Source organism: Mastomys coucha, unplaced genomic scaffold (assembly GCF_008632895.1).
Source record: "Mastomys coucha isolate ucsf_1 unplaced genomic scaffold, UCSF_Mcou_1 pScaffold20, whole genome shotgun sequence".
In the NCBI taxonomy this organism is placed as follows: Eukaryota; Metazoa; Chordata; class Mammalia; order Rodentia; family Muridae; genus Mastomys; species Mastomys coucha.
The window spans coordinates 108,155,863-108,172,233 of record NW_022196903.1 but is presented as its reverse complement, the minus strand read 5'-3'; the positions used below and the strand labels follow the sequence as shown (position 1 = coordinate 108,172,233).

At 48.4% G+C, this 16,371-nt stretch overlaps 1 protein-coding gene across 2 annotated transcripts in view; it reads left to right on the top strand.

The window, feature by feature from the left end:
• Nucleotides 1-370: 370 nt before the first annotated feature.
• Nucleotides 371-16,371, top strand: part of Vgll4 (vestigial like family member 4) — a 116,662-nt gene continuing 100,661 nt past the window's right edge. Inside the window, exons 1-2 of one of the 2 annotated variants that reach the window (XM_031382981.1) lie at nt 371-638; nt 12,360-12,435. In XM_031382981.1, coding sequence (XP_031238841.1) covers nt 12,372-12,435 — 64 coding nt within the window. In that variant the 5' untranslated portion in view covers nt 371-638; nt 12,360-12,371. Of the gene's footprint in view, nt 639-1,162; nt 1,499-12,359; nt 12,436-16,371 lie in introns of those variants that run through there. The other variant, XM_031382982.1, reaches the window with a different exon arrangement.

Here is a 16,371-nt window from a genome sequence, read left to right as displayed (position 1 = left end):
TCTCTCTCTGTGCATGTGTGTGTGCTTTCTAGAGACAAAGGTTCGAGGACAGCCAGAAGGCATTCAGGTGGAGCTGTGGTAAAACCAGCCAGAAGTCCAGCTTCCATCTGTTTTATGAAGTTAGTGGCTGGTTATGCTAAGCAAATGTTTTTTCTTAATTGTGGCAGCAAGAGAAAAAACAATGGCGAGCCCAGGGCTGCCGGGCGGGGGCGTGTCCGCTTCCCCCACCCCAAACATCTTCAGAGAATGACAGCTAAAAATTAAAGCCAGGCCTGGCCTTCTCCGGGTCACGTGCCCTAGCCAGAACCTGCACCAATTGGAAGCATTTTCCTCCCCCGCCCCTGCCCGTCCCACTGCAGAGCTGGCCCGTGGCAGCGCCGAGTTTGCCCAGCGCAGCAAAGTGCAGCGCGCGCCCAGAGAGCCTTGTCCGCGGCTTGGATTTTCCAGCATTTCCTCTTCGCAGCTAGGGGGTGGGGAGGCCTCGCGTGAGTGTGAACGGGCGCACGCGCGCGTGGAGTGCTGGAATGGGAGGGAACCCAGCCGGCTTGGAGTGTTCTTATCCCAGGCTGTCTTTCTGATTCTAAGTGGCACCCCGAGTCCCTACCTCCCAAGCCTGTGCGACCGCACTGTGCCTTCAGGTACGTGTGGCTGACTGCCTGTCGCGTCCCAACGGCTTTGGGCGTGGGGTTTGGTGACCAGAGAGTGAGGCTGCGTGTGGCCCCGTGTGGCGTCCCACGGAGCTGCCGCCGTATAGGTGCCAACGCGGAGCCTAGACTCCTGTGCGGTTACCGCCGAGCTTGCCCTCGGGCTGCAGAGAGGCGGTTCGGTGTGGGGGTCTGCGAAGGTGACTCGGTGCCTTGCGTGGCTGACTGAGCGGAATGATTGAGGGAGTCAGGGGCACGAAGCGTGGGGAGGGCGGTGGGGCGGAGAGCCTGGTGTGAGCGCGTGGGGATACGCGTGGCTGGCGGCGGGCCCCTGGACACGCATCAGAGTGTCCGCCCGTGTTCATCCATGTGTCGGGAAGATGCGTCCGTGGGGCTCGGGGGCGTGGCGAGTGTGTGTGTGTGTGTCGGGGGGGTGAATGCTGAGAAACGCCGAGTCCACGTGCCCTACGCCGCTGGAGCTCCTCACAGGGAGCAGCGCGTCTCCAGCGACGTTCCAGGTCTAAGCTTTGGGTTCCCAGCGCAGGGCGCCGGAGGGTACGCGCCGCTCGTGGCCGTGCAGCGCGGCCCCGCGGGCTTACCTGGGCGCGGCTCCACCTGCCCGGCCCGAGGGGCGTGCCCGGGGCGTGCCTAGGGCGTGGCTCTGCCTGCCTGGAGGAGACCAGGCGCGGGCGGGCTGCGCCTCATTCCAGGGATTCCTCGCGCTCCCGAGCGTGCGCGCGTTGTTGGAGAACCCAGAGAGGGAGCGCGTTCCCGAGTCTGCGCGCCCCTGAGCGTGCCCCGCCTCCGTCCTCAGCGCCCCCGGCCGGGCCCGGCCGGCCCGTGGCGCGCAAGCGGTGAGTGCCCAGGCCGGGTGACTTTAGGAGACAGGGAACGGACGCGGACCGAGGGCGGCTGCTCGTGCTCCCGAGACGGTCCAGCTCCTGCTGACCCCGGTCCGGGGCGCGAGCACAGGCCCCGGAGCAAGGCATCCGCTGGGTCCCGGCCGCGGAGCTTCTGGGCTGCGCGAGGGCTGCGGGCTGCGGGACCCGGCCCTTTCGGTACATCCCCTGCTCCCTGCTCAAAAGAGGGCTGTGCGATCTTCCTACACTGTGTGAGGCCTCCCCGGAAAGCTCCGGTCTTTGCCTTTTTTTGGGTTCTGTTTTGCTTTGCTCAAGAGTCTTGAATTCATCACACGGAGACATTGAGGTCTTTAGGCGAGGATGACAGGACTTGCTGGGGCAGCCTCGTCGTTAGCGCTTTCCTGGCTCTGCGTTCGCTGTTCTCAAGGAGATGATTAAAAAGTCGGTTTCACTTTGATCGTTGGTCCCGTTTGTCTGTTCCTCTTGTTTCCTCCTCTGGTTAATAAGAACCAGCAGCCTGATGTGGGGGAGGTGGGCGGTCTTGGAGTGTTTATCAGAACCCGCTTTAATTTTTTTTTTTTTTTTTTTTTTGAGACAGGATCTCTCTTTGTAGCTTTGGCTGATCTGGAACTTGCTTTGTTGACCAGACTGGCCTCAAACCGAAAGAGATCCACCTGCCTCTGCCTCTGGAGTGCTGGGGTTAAAGGCCTGAGCCACCAAGTCCATCCCAAGCTCTCTCTTTGAAAGCTATCACCCTGGCTGTGGAGTTTTGACATTTTTTTCTAAACCCAAGAAGGAGGTGCCAGTTTTTCTTTCTTTTTCTTTCTTTCTGAGAACAAAGTAAAAAAAAAAAAATACAGGTCCATTTGCGATTTACGATTTCAAGGTCAGTTTTGCATACCATTCTGGCGTGCCAAACTTGAACTCCTTCAGTCTCTTCGGTCATTGTTCCCCTCAGAAGCTAATTAGGAGTCCGCGCATGCCCACGAGGCCAAAAGAGTGGGACGTAGACCTTAGGGCTTGGTGGCTCTGAGTCCTAGCAGAGCAGACAGTGCCTTCTAGCAAGGTCTCTCCCCGATCGCTCTTTAAATGACAGATGTATGAGTACTTTCCTCAGAAGATTCTACACCCAAGATAGTTTGTAAACCCCTTCTCCCCCGGCCGGAGGTGTTCTTGTTTCAGTTATATTTGGCTGGCAAGTTGTTTCCCTTGCTTTATGTTTTGTTTTTATTTTTTCAATTACTTATTTGGTTTCTTGAGACAGGGTTTTTCTGTGTAGCGCTGGCTACCCTGAAACTCGCTTTGTAGACCAGGCTGGCCTCAAAACTAAGAGATCTCTGTCTGCCTCTGTCTCCCAGGTGCTGGGACTAAAGATGTGCCACCACACCCGGAATGCTTTGTATTTTAACTTTGGCAAAATCTTCATTTCAGGCAGATTTGCCTTGCCACCTATGTGTGTATGTGTGAGCGCGCACATGGACGCGTGCTTAACATTTCTGGGCAGTCTGCCTTTGCTTTCGATTTGGAAGAGAATGTGAACTAATTTTTGTGTTGACCAAAGCACAGTACAATTAAGAAGGCAATACTGCTGTAAATAACTGCGTCTGCATTCCAGAACTGTGAATGTTGTAGTAAAAACAGCTTCAGCTCATTGTTTTTGGAGACTTGATTTTTTTTTTTTTCCCTGCCACTTGCTGGTTCCACCCCAGATAAATCTAAGTAACCCAGGTATGTAACAGTCTGTATTGTTTTTTTAACTAAACTTTTTGAAGATTTATTTTATATGTTTGGGTGTTTTACCAGCATATATACCTGTATACCATGTGCATGCTGGGAAGGCCGGAGGACAGCCTCACTTCCCGGGACTGGGCTTACAGATGGTTGGGAGCCACCATGTGGGTGCTAGGGACAAACCAGGTCCTCTGCAAGAGCAGCCAGTGCGTTTTATTATTTTTCTGTGAGATGACTGATGACTTTATTCCAGTGCTCTAGAGTCTCCAGAATCCCAGGAGAATGATGTGCTTTGCTCAGATTTTTGTGTGAGGTTTAGAAATGCCTCTGAGGAATTAAAGTGCTTCCTAAACTTGGCTCTTGATACTGGTTCCCCCGCTGACTTCCCAGTGACCTGAAGATTTCCACACCTCTTGCAGACATGGCTTTGAGAGCAAAACTTTCACCGTTAAATATTCTGTAAGGGAAAGTTCCTCTCAGCCCTTCTGGAAGTCAGCCTTATTACCTACATCCAAACAACCAACCCAGCAGCAGAGTCCTTCTTTGTGTCTCCTAGGGCTGTCTTCTATGGCTTATCTGTACAACTTTAAGAAGAAGAAGAAAAGGAAATGAATAATGCTAATAAGAGCTGGGTCCTGGGTCTGGGGGTGGTCAGGTAGGTGTGAAGCCTTCACTGAAGAAGCAGGAGGACCTGAGTTCAAATCTCCAGTACCCACTTAAAAGCTGGGCATAGGGGCTGGAGAGATGGCTCAGCCGTTAAAAGCACTGCCGCTCTTGCAAAGGCCTGGGCTGTGGTTCCCCATAGCTACATGGCAACTTTCAACCATTACATAACTCAGGTTCTAGACCGTCAGATGCTCTCTTGGCTTCTGGGGGTCTAGCCAAAGAGTGAGTTCTGTATTGGGTGGCTGACTCTCTCTTCCAAACAAACAAATTCGATTAGGAAATAGGAAGGTGCCCAAACGTGAAAGGTTTACTTGGAACTTTTGAATATGATTTTATAAAATAATGGCAGTTGAGAGTTCTGAGGACAAGCCAAATATCTGGGAAATGTAAGGTGATTAGGGACACTGGTAATGTCTTGCTTAGTGCCTGAGATAAGGCATTGCAGATAGGAGAACCCGGAGAAAGAGGAAAGTGTGGGTCACTTTCTGAGACTTGGTGATCCCAGCACTTGTCAGGCTGAGGCAGAAAGACAGCCTGTCCTCTGGGCTGCATGTCAAGTTCTAAGCAACCTGGGTAAGGGAGACCCTATCTTAAAAAGAAAAACAAACAAGCAAACAGCCACCTCCAAAAGGCTACATCAGCCGAGGGTCGGTCATGGCTCTGAGAGGGGACTTGTAGGGTTAATACAGTCCTGCTTGTTGGAATTTGATAGACGACCAGGTGAGTTCAGGTGAGTGGTACCAGCTGGTTGGCAGGGCTTCGTCCACCTAAAAAACAAATAGCAATGAGAAGAAACTTAGGGGCAGGGGTGGCAGATATTTGTTGACACCAGATTAGGAGGTGGAAATCTGTGTGAGATATAGTTTAATGGTCCTTTGGCAAAGGAGGAAAACCTTTCAGAATCTCCTTTGTGTGTCTTTTATGCTTCCTGTCTGGTAATGAGATATAGCTGACTGCCACCATTCCCATTTACACATTTGCCCACTTACCACAGTTTGTAACTGGCAGAGCCTGCACGGTGGGTAGGTGGAGGTCAGACAGATTCGAGTCTCTCCACACTTCCCAAAGGAGGTTTAACAGGGTGATGCTCAGTATTGTTCCAGTGCTGGCCCTGTGGGTGAGCATGCCATGCTTTGGCCTGTGTTGAGGGGGAGGGGCTGGGGTGAATACTGTGTTTTCTTCATTTTCCTGCTTTTTCTGGGTGACTTATTTCAAGCAGCCTCCCAGCATGATGGTGAAGGTGCTTCAGGTCCTTCAGCTAGGGAGACTGGTGTGACCCTGTGTGGAAAATGTGTCTTGTGAGGAAGATGAGGTTCTGGGCTTTGTGGTAGAGTTGAAAGCTGTGAATCCCATGTAAAGGAGTCCACGGATGTCCAGTAAGGTGTGTTTAAGCAGAAACACACTTTGAAACAAGGCTGCCTATTGGTCAGTTAGCAAAATGTGTCTAGAGGCTGAAAGGAGCCCCACTGAATATTTATGGAGTTTGAAATTTTTTATTTGCTATTTTAATTTATGTGCAAATGTGTGCTTGTCCGTGTATGTACCACATGTGTGCAGAGTCCACTGAGACTAGAAGATGGTGCTAAAGCCCACAGAACTAGACTTATAGATCATGTGAGCTGCCATGTGGGTGCTATGAACTGAAGCCAGGTCCTCCTAGAGCATGGAGGTAACTGCTGACTCAGCTCTCCAGCCCCCAGTTCATGGTGGTTTTACAGAACTTCACGGCAGTACGTTAAGAGAGTTAACAGTGGTGGCACACGCCTTTAATACCAGCACTTAGGAGGTAGAGGCAGGCAGATTTCTGAGTTCGAGGCCAGCCTGGTCTACAGAGTGAGTTCCAGGACAGCCAGGATTACACAGAGAAACCTTGTCTCAACACCCCATCCCTGGGGAGAGAGAGAGAGAGAGAGAGAGAGAGAGAGAGAGAGAGAGAGAGAGAGAGAGAGAACTAACTATAGTTACTAGTGGCCATGGCCAGTATGGCCTAATGGTGTTGTATATCCTGAGTTAGAAGACTTATCTACTTTTTGACAGGCTGAGAATTGAGGCCAGAAGAGGGTGTGGGATCCCCTGGAGCTGGAGTTAGAGGTGATTGTGAGTCATACAGTTCACTTTTATGTAGGCTGACGACAGTGTTGAAAAATGCCGAGAATCGGGAGTCTGCTCACGAAGCCTTAAGCTTTTAGACACAGTATGTCAGTGTGTGCCTGTCACACGGTTTACTCTCCATGGGTTCCCTGGGGGAGATGAATGAACTGCAGCCGGCAGGAAGAATGTATGCTGGCACCAGGTAGCACTGCACAAGGGCCGTGGAGTACACTGCATTTGGCTTTGCAGCTCTGGCCTCCATGGTGCAGGTGGCTCACAGTCTGCTTCCTAAGTCTATGTATGCATTTGTTCTGTAGAGGCTGGGAATGAGTTGTGTAGTCAGGGCTGAGCAGGTAGCTCCGGGTGGAGTGGTTTCCTAGTGTGCTCAAAGCCCTGGATTCTATGCTTAGCACTTTGAAAAAGCAATGGTTTTGGTTTTTTGGTTTTTTGTTGTTGTTTTTGTTTTTTGTTTGCTTTTTGTTTGTTTGTTTGTTTTTCAGTGCTAATGCTATTGGAGTGACTGAGGTTGTTAGACATTGCATGGTAGCACTGTCTCTCAGCTGAGATCAGTGAGAAGACAGACACAAGTCACATCCCTCCCTTTCTGTGGGGCTGAGGAATGCTGCAAAGTCAAGCCTTGGGCCACTTTAGCGTGAGGAAACACTACACACTTAAGTAGTACATTCCTTTAGGATTCTGGCCCAGAACCATGCCCTTTGTTCAGCCCAAGAGCACTGAGGTCTTCTATAGCTAGGCAGTGGGAGGTAGAGTCAACTCTGGGTAGAGATGGATTAATGCAGAATCTTGGAGTCTTGCTACTTCTTTCTGAAGCCCAGCGAACCCAGCTTGAAGGGTAGGAGGATGAAGCAACCTAGAGGATACTAATCTCCTGCAGAGGTGTCACAGGAGGGGCCTCGAGCCCTTGCAGGAAAGGGGACATACCTAGAGCAGCTGGACCACATTATAGGACCATGGGGCCCATTGCCAACAGTACTTACCAGCTCTTGCTATGCAGCTTATTATGGAGGTTAACAAGTACCTGAAAGAACCCTCATGAGGACTTTAAGTATGCGGGTATATTTATTTTAATTCATAGGCCACGTGGGGAATTCTTGTATTCCAGGCATCTGCCCTGGTGGATTTTCAGACACGATGATGTACAGACGTAAGGAGACAGGTCTAAGTCAAAGCTGGCCAACTCCCTAGCATCCCGGGTGCTTCAAAGGATAGCTATGTGGGTCAGTTTCCATGCTTGGACATGCCCAGGGATGGAAAGCTGGGGTATCAAAGGCTCCCTGTGGATGTTCTTTAGTGGCACGTCTGCCGAAAGAGTGATTTTTAATAGGCTGTAATTCCACTGTGGAGATGAAGATGGGAAGATATGTGGCTAGCTAGATTTAGCCAGATCAGCAAGGTCCAGGTTAGTGGCAAACCCTGTTTCAAGAGGTAGGGTAAAGAGTGATGGCAGAAGGCACCTGTTGTTGACTTCTGCCGTGTATATTGCATGTACACACTCACATGTACATACATGGTCACTACATATAACACACACACATATTTTAAAAAAAAATAGTAAAAAGAGGAAAGGGTGGATGGGGAGAGAATGGCTTACGGGTACCAAGTTACAGAGGGGAAGTCATCCTGGTGTCCTGAAGTCTGAGATTAAAGGCGAGTCCCACCATGCCCAGCATCGTTGCTTTTAAAGGTCTGTATTAGTTACTTTCCTGTTGCTATGATAATATATCATAGCTAGAAGCAACTTGAGGAAGAAAAACTTTATTTCGGCTTACATGTTCGGAGGGCTAGAGACCTTGTTGCAAGGAAGACATGATGTAGTGGGAGCTAGATGATGTTTTTATCCACAAACAGGAAGCAGAGAGGACCGTAAGGTAAAGCTACAGACCCTCAGGGCTCACCCCTCAGTGATCTGGCAAAGCTTTACCTCCCAAAGGTTCTATAATCTCCCCCAAACAGTGCTACAGTCAGGGAGCAAGTGTCCAAAAGCATGGGGTGTGTATGCACATTTCTTGTTCAAGCCACCACAGGGACAGGGCCTGGAGAGAAGGCGAGGGGCTGGCCTTCCCATTGGCTTTGGCTATCTGCAGCAAAGCCTAGCACACACTGGCCTTTCTGTGATTAAATTGGTTTTCTGATACTAGGCTGTGTTGACTTAACAGTGGGGAAATCATGAGAAGGCAGGGAAAAGGGGCCCACATAGGACACATATTTTAACAAGAAGAATAGAGCCCGGTGGTCTGAGAATGGCTGTGAACAGGGAGAATGTGTGTTGCAAGGACTGTGGGTCCTCATGGAGCTGGAGTTGTCTGTGGTCTCTAAAATTTGGTGACAGTTTGGTCGTCTCCTCATCTCAGCTTCCTCATTGGCCAGTGTGGTCCACTGTGAGTATCAGCCAGTCCCAGAGAGGGAACTCACCTTTTGGTTTCTGTGCTGTCTAAATCTGAGGATAGAAAGAAAGAAGAAGAAAGAGATTAGATAGAAAGAGAAGAAGCTCTCTAAAGCTCTTGATGGCCAAGAAGGCCATGGGCCCAGGCAACACTTGCACTCTTCGGAGGAGGGTGCTACTGCCTCTTAGGAGGGGGATGAGCTGACAGTGGCTCTGGGAGAGGAATGGTTTGGATTGCTGATGGAACAAGGCCAGCAGGATTTTGGGGGGGAGTACTTAGCCATGTGCAACTGGAGGTTGAGGAAGCCATCAACTATCCCCAAGACAGTTTCTAACATGTGGCAGGAATTTCAGACAGCCTGACTGTTACTTCTGCCATTCCCACCTCCACCGGTGACCATGCTGGCTAAAGAAGGTTGTTCTAGGCGGGCAAATCTACATGGAAGGTGGGCGTAGTCACTGATGATCCTTGGGCAGAGTGAGCCAGCTCCCTACCTTCCATTATGGAAATCTCCTGGAAAACTTCCATGACACATACCTTGAATTCCATTCCTTTACTTGAAAAAAAAAAGTCAGATATCTGTCATAATTCTGTTCTCAAGGCAGATGCTGCTGTCCCCTTTGGTGGTTGAAAAGGCACAGATTCTTATTTTGGTATGGAAGGGGAAAATGGCTTTCGGGATTCGTAGTTGAACTTCACCGAGCAATGAGTGCTGCTGAGTTTTAATTGGTAGCTTCGGAGTTGGAGACCTCTTCCTCCCTCACAGTAAGCTGGCTGGGGATAAGACAGACTTAGAAAATGAGTTGGGCTAGTAGATGAGCATTGGCTGTGACAGACAGACAGAAAAAACCACACACACACACACACATACACAGTATGACGCCATACATGTATGCTCCGTTCATCATGAATTATGCTTGCATTTGAGAGTAGCCCTGGAGAAAGATTACAGGACTGTCCAGAATGAGCTTTTATTAGTATCCACTGTGTTTTCTCACTTCACTGCTAGTCTGGTTGTCAGCATGCCCAACGACACTATAGTGTAAGAACAGGAGACAGCATTATAGGCTGTACTTAGGCTGTTGGCTGGGTTGCAGTTAGTTCTTGAGACTCCTGTGGGCTGAACTTGATTGTGTTTTAAGAAGGATGGAGATGAGCCAGGCAGCCACTCTGCTCTTGAAGTTGTTGGGCTGGTGAAGCGTCCTCCAGGTTATGCCTCTTCTGCCCTCGTCTGTCAGGTCTCTGTCTCAACTCCCACGTTTAGGGGGACCACCCCAGATCACCCTGTGAGAAGCAGTCAGTGATACTTGGCCTGATTTAGTCATTTTTCTCTGGTAGGGAATTTTCTTGTTTTGTTTTTATTGAGTGCTGGGACAGAGCCTTGCTCTCCTGCTGACCTCCATACCCAGCCCTAGTCATCTACAGGAACATATGCTGGTATCCACAGTTCATTTAATATACTTGTACATGTATCGACAAATATTTTATTTCTTTTTGGTTCTTGTTTTGGGATAGGATCTTGGGAGACTCAGGTTAGCCTTGACCTCTCTTGTTTTTCTTTCTTTCTTTCCTTCTTTCTTTCTTTTTTTTTTTTTTTTTTTTTTTTTTTTTTTTTTGTTTTTTGTTTTTTGTTTTTTCAAGACAGGGTTTCTCTGTGTAGCCCTGGCTATCCTGGAACTCACTCTGTAGACCAGGCTGGCCTCGAACTCAGAAATCCGCCTGCCTCTGCCTCCCAAGTGCTGGGATTAAAGGCATGCGCCACCACAGCCTGGCTGACCTCTCTTCTTTTAAAATGATTCTAAATTGTCTCCATGTATGTGTGGCTGTTGTGGGTATGTGCACATGAGTGCAGATGCCTGCAGACACTGGAGGTGTTAGAATCTCCGAAAGCTGAGGTTACAACGCTGTGGGTGCTGGGAACCAAACTCAGGTCCTCTGCAGATGTAGTATGAACTCAACCTTGGAGGCATCTCTGCAGTCCTGAACTCCCAGTCTCTTGCCTTGGCCTCCCCAGTGCTGGAATGACAGGTCTGCCGTCTCTTGTATGCAAGCTTTGAAAGCCCACTCCCTGTTTGTTCTTTTCTCTGTGTTCCCACACATGTCCTTTTATTAGGCGGTTCAGTGGCTTTCTCCAGTTGCCTTTCAGAACCCACGACAGTCTCTCCAGAGCTTGGCTCTTGAACTGATTTGGAACGTTACACAGCTGTTTGTAATCCCCCATCACCCTAGGCAATCTTCAGGTTAGCAGGGTGGCTGGTGGAGGTTGGGCAAAGACTTGTGCGCAGCCCTCTGTGCCCTGCAGAGGGTCCAGCAGCACTGGGACAACACAAGCGGAAAAAAAAAATCTCTGCTCCTGGTCACTTTGCTTCAAGATTCTCCAAATGAATTTATTGTAGAATGCCCCACTTTCTCCCAACTCTCCTGCCGTGGGCCAGCAAGATGGCTCAGCAGGTAAAGGCACTTGCCACCGAACATGATGACCTGAGTTCTATTCCTAGGACCTATTCCCAGGAAGGGGAACACCTGGGTCCTCTGCAAGAGCAGCAGGTGTTTTTAACCACAGAGCCATCTCAAAGCTGTGATTTGGAACCCGTTCCAGGAGCCTGAGTTCGTGGAGTGTCATGTGGCACACGGACCACAGCCTCTGTGGAGGCAGCAGTTTGCCTTTGTCATTTATTTAACACCAAGTACATGCTCCACATTTACCAAGTGAAGTCACACCGCAAGGCCAGTGTGATGCCTCCTTGGAGGCCTGAAGTGTTTGTATTAGAAAGCAAAGTCCGAGTGCCAGTGCACTGTGTGACCTTCATAGTAGGTCCTAGTATGACAAGTACTGAATAAAGGCTGGGTGTCTTTAAAAAGTACAGTTTTGAACTTCCTCCCCTTAGTTCCTAAGTTAGTAGTGTGCGTTCCCATGATAATTGGATGTGTTTATTTGCTGGGGTTGTTTTATTCAGAAAGGGAAACTGGTCAGAACCAGCCTCGTTTTTTAGGGATTTCTTCTCTCTTTAAATCTCGGGCAGCCTCTGCTTTTACGCCGACATCATAATCTATGGGAACAGTTCTACTGGAGGTCCAGTGTCATAAAACACATGGCTGGGGGAAGGTCTGTGTAGCATGCCAGGCTGGGGTTCACTGCACAGGGCTGCAAAGCAAGCAGGCTCATAAAAACACCATAGCCCAGAAATCAGCGCCAGTTGTCACAAGGTATACTGTATGACGTAACACCTGGAAGAATTCTAGTAGACTCAAAATTCGCTTTGACCGGCCAGAAGGTTCAGCATTCCAGGCACACACTGCAGATTCGAAGCTGTGGCTCTCTGGCCATCCTGAGACCCTTGTAGTTGCTCAGTGTCTCTCAGCTAGGAAGGCAAAAGGACAGAATAGTCCAGTTGTAGTTGTTTCTGCAAAGACTTGTAAATGGCAACGATGAATGCCACCTCCAGACTCTCAGACTGGTGGCAATGCCCTGACCACAGACAGCTTTTGTTCCCTAGACTAATTTTTATGGGGTGTGTCTGCACAGGCTCGCTACGAATGCATGTAAACATTTATAAACACTAGTGACACAGGTGTGAACATTCTCAATCTCTCTCCTCTGAGCTCCGACAGGGCTTCGGGACTTGGCAGTTTAGCCCCAGTTTCCATTCCTGACCAGGGCCCTGCTGTCTGTCTAAGCCATAGCAACTTTACTCTAGAAGAGAGGTTTGCATTTGGGTGGGGAGGCGCTCGCTCATTGATGGAAGAGCTCCTTTGCTGATTGCTAGAATTATCTTCAGTTCTTTTTGGTGCTGGGCTTGAACCTGGGGTCTGTGTGTGCTTAGTCCACATTTCAGGCTGTAACCCCAGTACGCTGTTAGCTACAAGAATTCCAGATGAGTATTGCAAGTTCTGTTTATTTTTGTTGTTGTTGTTGTTTTGTTTTTGTTTTTGTTTTCCTGACCTATTCTTTTCCTCTTCAGGCTTACCCAGGAATGGAGACACCGTTGGATGTGTTGTCCAGGGCAGCCTCTCTGGTGCATGCAGATGATGAAAAACGTGAGTCAAGGCACCTGTTTCCTGTTGCTGAGTTAAAACCGCCCACTTCTCTGCCTGATTTTGTGACTGTGTGCTGGTAATTTTGGTTGCTTTTCCAAAAAGATAAGAGTGTGTTGCTCTCATTCCCATTTTCAAGCACCAAGGGATGGTTTATTTGTATCTGTGGTAGGATGGAGCCCAGGGTCTTGTGCATGTCAGACAAATGGCCCCACCTACCGCCTAGCCTCATCCCAGAGCATATGTATTAGCTGTTTCTTTGGGTGCTAGGGCTTGAAATGTAACTTGTTCTCCTGCAGCTTGCTTTTTGAGACTTTTTGGTTTGAGACAGTGTTATACTGTGTAGCCCTGGCTAACCTGGAATTCATTGTGTAGACCAGTCTGGCTCTGAAGTCACAGTGTTGGGAACAAAGGTGTGCACCATCCAAGTGCCTGATATTCATTGAGTTTCATGTCCTCGTGGTGCACAGCTGTTAGTGGTTGGGCCAACTTTTCCATACCTTGTTCTATAATCAGGGATGGGAAGTTATGCCTGCCCACCAAGTGCTCTGGGGATTTGATGGGCTGGTATGTGTTTGGTGACAACCTTTGCTTTTAGTCTTCAGTGCCATCAAGGGGTCTTCTGCCCTGTCTCCATCTCCCCAGTCAGTCACACAAGGTCATCATTTAGAGAAGTGATTGGACAAGATAGCCATTGAGTCTGCACTCCAGCCGCTTACACAATTCTCCGGTATTGAGCTTTTGATTACTGGGGGCTGTGACTGAAGGAATTGTGATGAGGTGTAATTACCCCTCCCCAGGGGAAAGGAAGCTTTGGGATGCTGAGTGTCATTTCCAAGGCCACAGGGAGAGGCAGCTCTGGTGACAGGATTTTATCAGAAATCAGAAAACTCCTCGGTGGCCTAAGATGGCAGCACACCGGGCTGACTTGAATAGCTGTCTAGGATGTGTTGCATGTTGGCAGTGGCTTATGGGAAAGTTCCCTCTAGGTCGAATTTGATTTTCTGTATGTTAATACCCCAGGCTGGGATCATTCAAGACAGTGGTTCTCAACCTTCCTAATGCTGTGGCCCTTTAATACAGTTCCTGATGATATGGTGACACCCCCGCCCCAACTGCAAAAGTTCTTTTTATTACTACTTCATAGCTGTAATTTTTCTACAGTGATAAATCATAATGTAAATTTTTGTGTTTTCTGATGGTCTTAGGTGACCCCTATGAAAGGGTCACTTCACCCACACAGGTTAAGAACAGCTGATTTAAATCAACGATAAGCATGACCCTTCGAGTGTGGAGTTGAAGAGTTTTCTTGTCTGCTTTGTACGCCTCCCCAACCCCACCTCATCTCAGGTCTCCCTCCCCCAGATTCATGAATCTCTGTTCTGGGATTGATTTATTCAGGAACTTACCTACCTAGGTTCCAGTTTCACAAAAAATGATTGTATAAGGGGTGGGGGAACATAATGATGAAGGGACAGTCCCTTCTCTTGTAGAGCATAGGAACGTATTTTTATAGAAGCTCAAAATGTGTAGAAGGAGAGGTGAGTATATAGGGCAGAGCCATCTTCTCAGGAAAAAAATTACTACCAAGGGGGAGAGGACGGCTTGCTCTCTGCCCACAAGGCCCTGGTCTGGAGGTGTTTCCCAGAATATGAGTGAATCACATGGAAGTGATCAGAGAGTAGACCCAGGAACATTAAGGGACATTCCTTTCTTCTGGTGACTCCTGTTGGTTCAGGAATGGCTGGTGTGCTTCTGTAATCCTCTGTATTCCCTGCATGGTTGTAGCTTGTTGGGATCCAGTTTTGCAAAGAAGAGGGGCAAGTGCAAAGATGTCTGTAGTTGCTGTTGACATATAGACACTTCTTTTAGTGTGTGGCCTTAGGGAATGACCCAGGGAGCCTACTGGTGGCACACACTTTGCTGCTAAGCCACACTCAGTCCCTGGCAACATCTGAGAGGATTTTCTTGTGGTCTTGTCTCTGTGGCACAGTCAGGTTTAAAGGACTCAAGACATAGCATTGGGTCTTCTACGTCCACCCACCTCCGCCGTAGTGGTGTATCCTTACATGGGTGCCTGAGAGTTCATGCAGCTTAGAGACACAGTTGACCCTGACACCCAGCATCTCTCACTAGATTTCTTAAGACTTATCTGGACCAGAGCAGCCCGACTCAGCTTACTCTGCCCTAGATTAATTCTATTTTGGCTTTTGTTATAAATTGCTCTTACACTTTAGGGGTGGTTAACATTTTCCCCAACACTTTTGAAAAGCCTTGTGTGTGTGTATAATCTGATTTGGGTGTCCTGTTACGAACACAGAGCTGTTCCTTGAGATCAGCTTCCCAGTACATCTCGGTGACCCAGATGAGTCTCTCTACTTTTCTTCGGCTCCCAGAGAACCGAAAACTTGGGGCCTTTTGGAGCATATGATTGTTCTGGTGTTTGGGAACGAATGGAAGGCCAGTGGTACCTGATAGCTTTAAGGCTTCGTGAGGTCATCCAGCAGAGAGCAAACGCAATATTCAAGGCACCAGCGAAAGTAAATAGAGAAAGGGAGGTTTTGTAGTAACACAATAAATAGCAGCTTATCTGGGCAGCCTAGAAGGAATAAATTTACCCAAAATAATCATTCTACCACTCATGAGACTTCGGTTAATTCCATGAGCAACCAGGGCACGCCTGGAACGTACTCAGTGAAGATGCTATTCTTGTTCTCTTTGTCTGGGAGAACCTTTCCTCTCAGGATTGTTCATGATGAGGTTGGGGTGCCCTGAGCTTTTTTTTTTTTAAATATTCGTTTAGCAGTTAAAAAAAAAAGTGATCAAAATAAAGGGACCAGGCACTTGACAGAATAATAATACCTTTGTGTTTTTATTTTTGTCTTTGTTTGTATGGATATTTGTATATGTGTGGGTGTGTGCATGCCATGGCACACATGTGAAGGTCAGAGGACCATGCTGTGGCATTGCTTTTTCCCTCCTACCCTATGACTTCTGGGAATTGAGCCCAATTTGTCAGCTTGGTGGCAAGTGTCTTTCCCACTGCATTGGTTCTTCTCTATTGCTGTGAGAAAATAGCATGACCAAGATCACTTGTAGAAGAAAGGATGTATTTGGGGTGATGTTTCCAGAGGTTAGAGTTCACAATGGCAGGTACAGTGTGGGAGCAGGCAACAGGAATAGGAAGCTGAGAGCGCTCATGTTGAGCTGCAATCAAGAAGCAGAGAGTATGAGCTGGGAAGGGACAAGACTAAGACTGAACACTCAGAGTTCGCCCCCAGTGACTTATTTCCTCCCGCAAGGCCACATCTCCTAAACCTCCCCAAGCAGTGCCACCACTGGGGACCAAATGTTCAAATGCCCAAGACCATGAAGGACATTTCTCTTTCAAACTAGTGCATCCACCATCCATCTTGCAGGTTCCTACTTTGGTGTCTTTTATATGGTACCTTATCTTATTGTGATGCTTACAAAAATGTGTGGTTTTTTTCCTTGTATATTTTAACTCTAAGGTTTTATAACTGGTTTGCATGCTTTGATTGAAGTCTTTTGGGTAACTCTTTTCTGAGAACTCTACACCTGGGTTCTAGAGTGTATCTTTTTCTCTCTGAATGCCCCCCCCCTTAACCCTTATGCTTAAAGAACGTATTAAAATATTTTAATCTCCATTTTAAAATCAAAGATCTTGCCAGGAAGTGGTGGTACACACCTTTCATCCCAACAACATGGGAGGCAGGTGGCTCCCTATAAGTTTGAGGCCAGCCTGGTCTATGTCGTGAGTTACAGGACCACCAGAGTTACATAGTGAGACCCTGTCTCAAACAACAAAACAACAACAACAACAAAAAGAAGCAGAAGGGGGGAAATGACAGATTGTGTCCCAGTGAAAATGCACTCAGAATTTCCTCACCAGTAGATGGTGGTGACTTGTATTAGCCC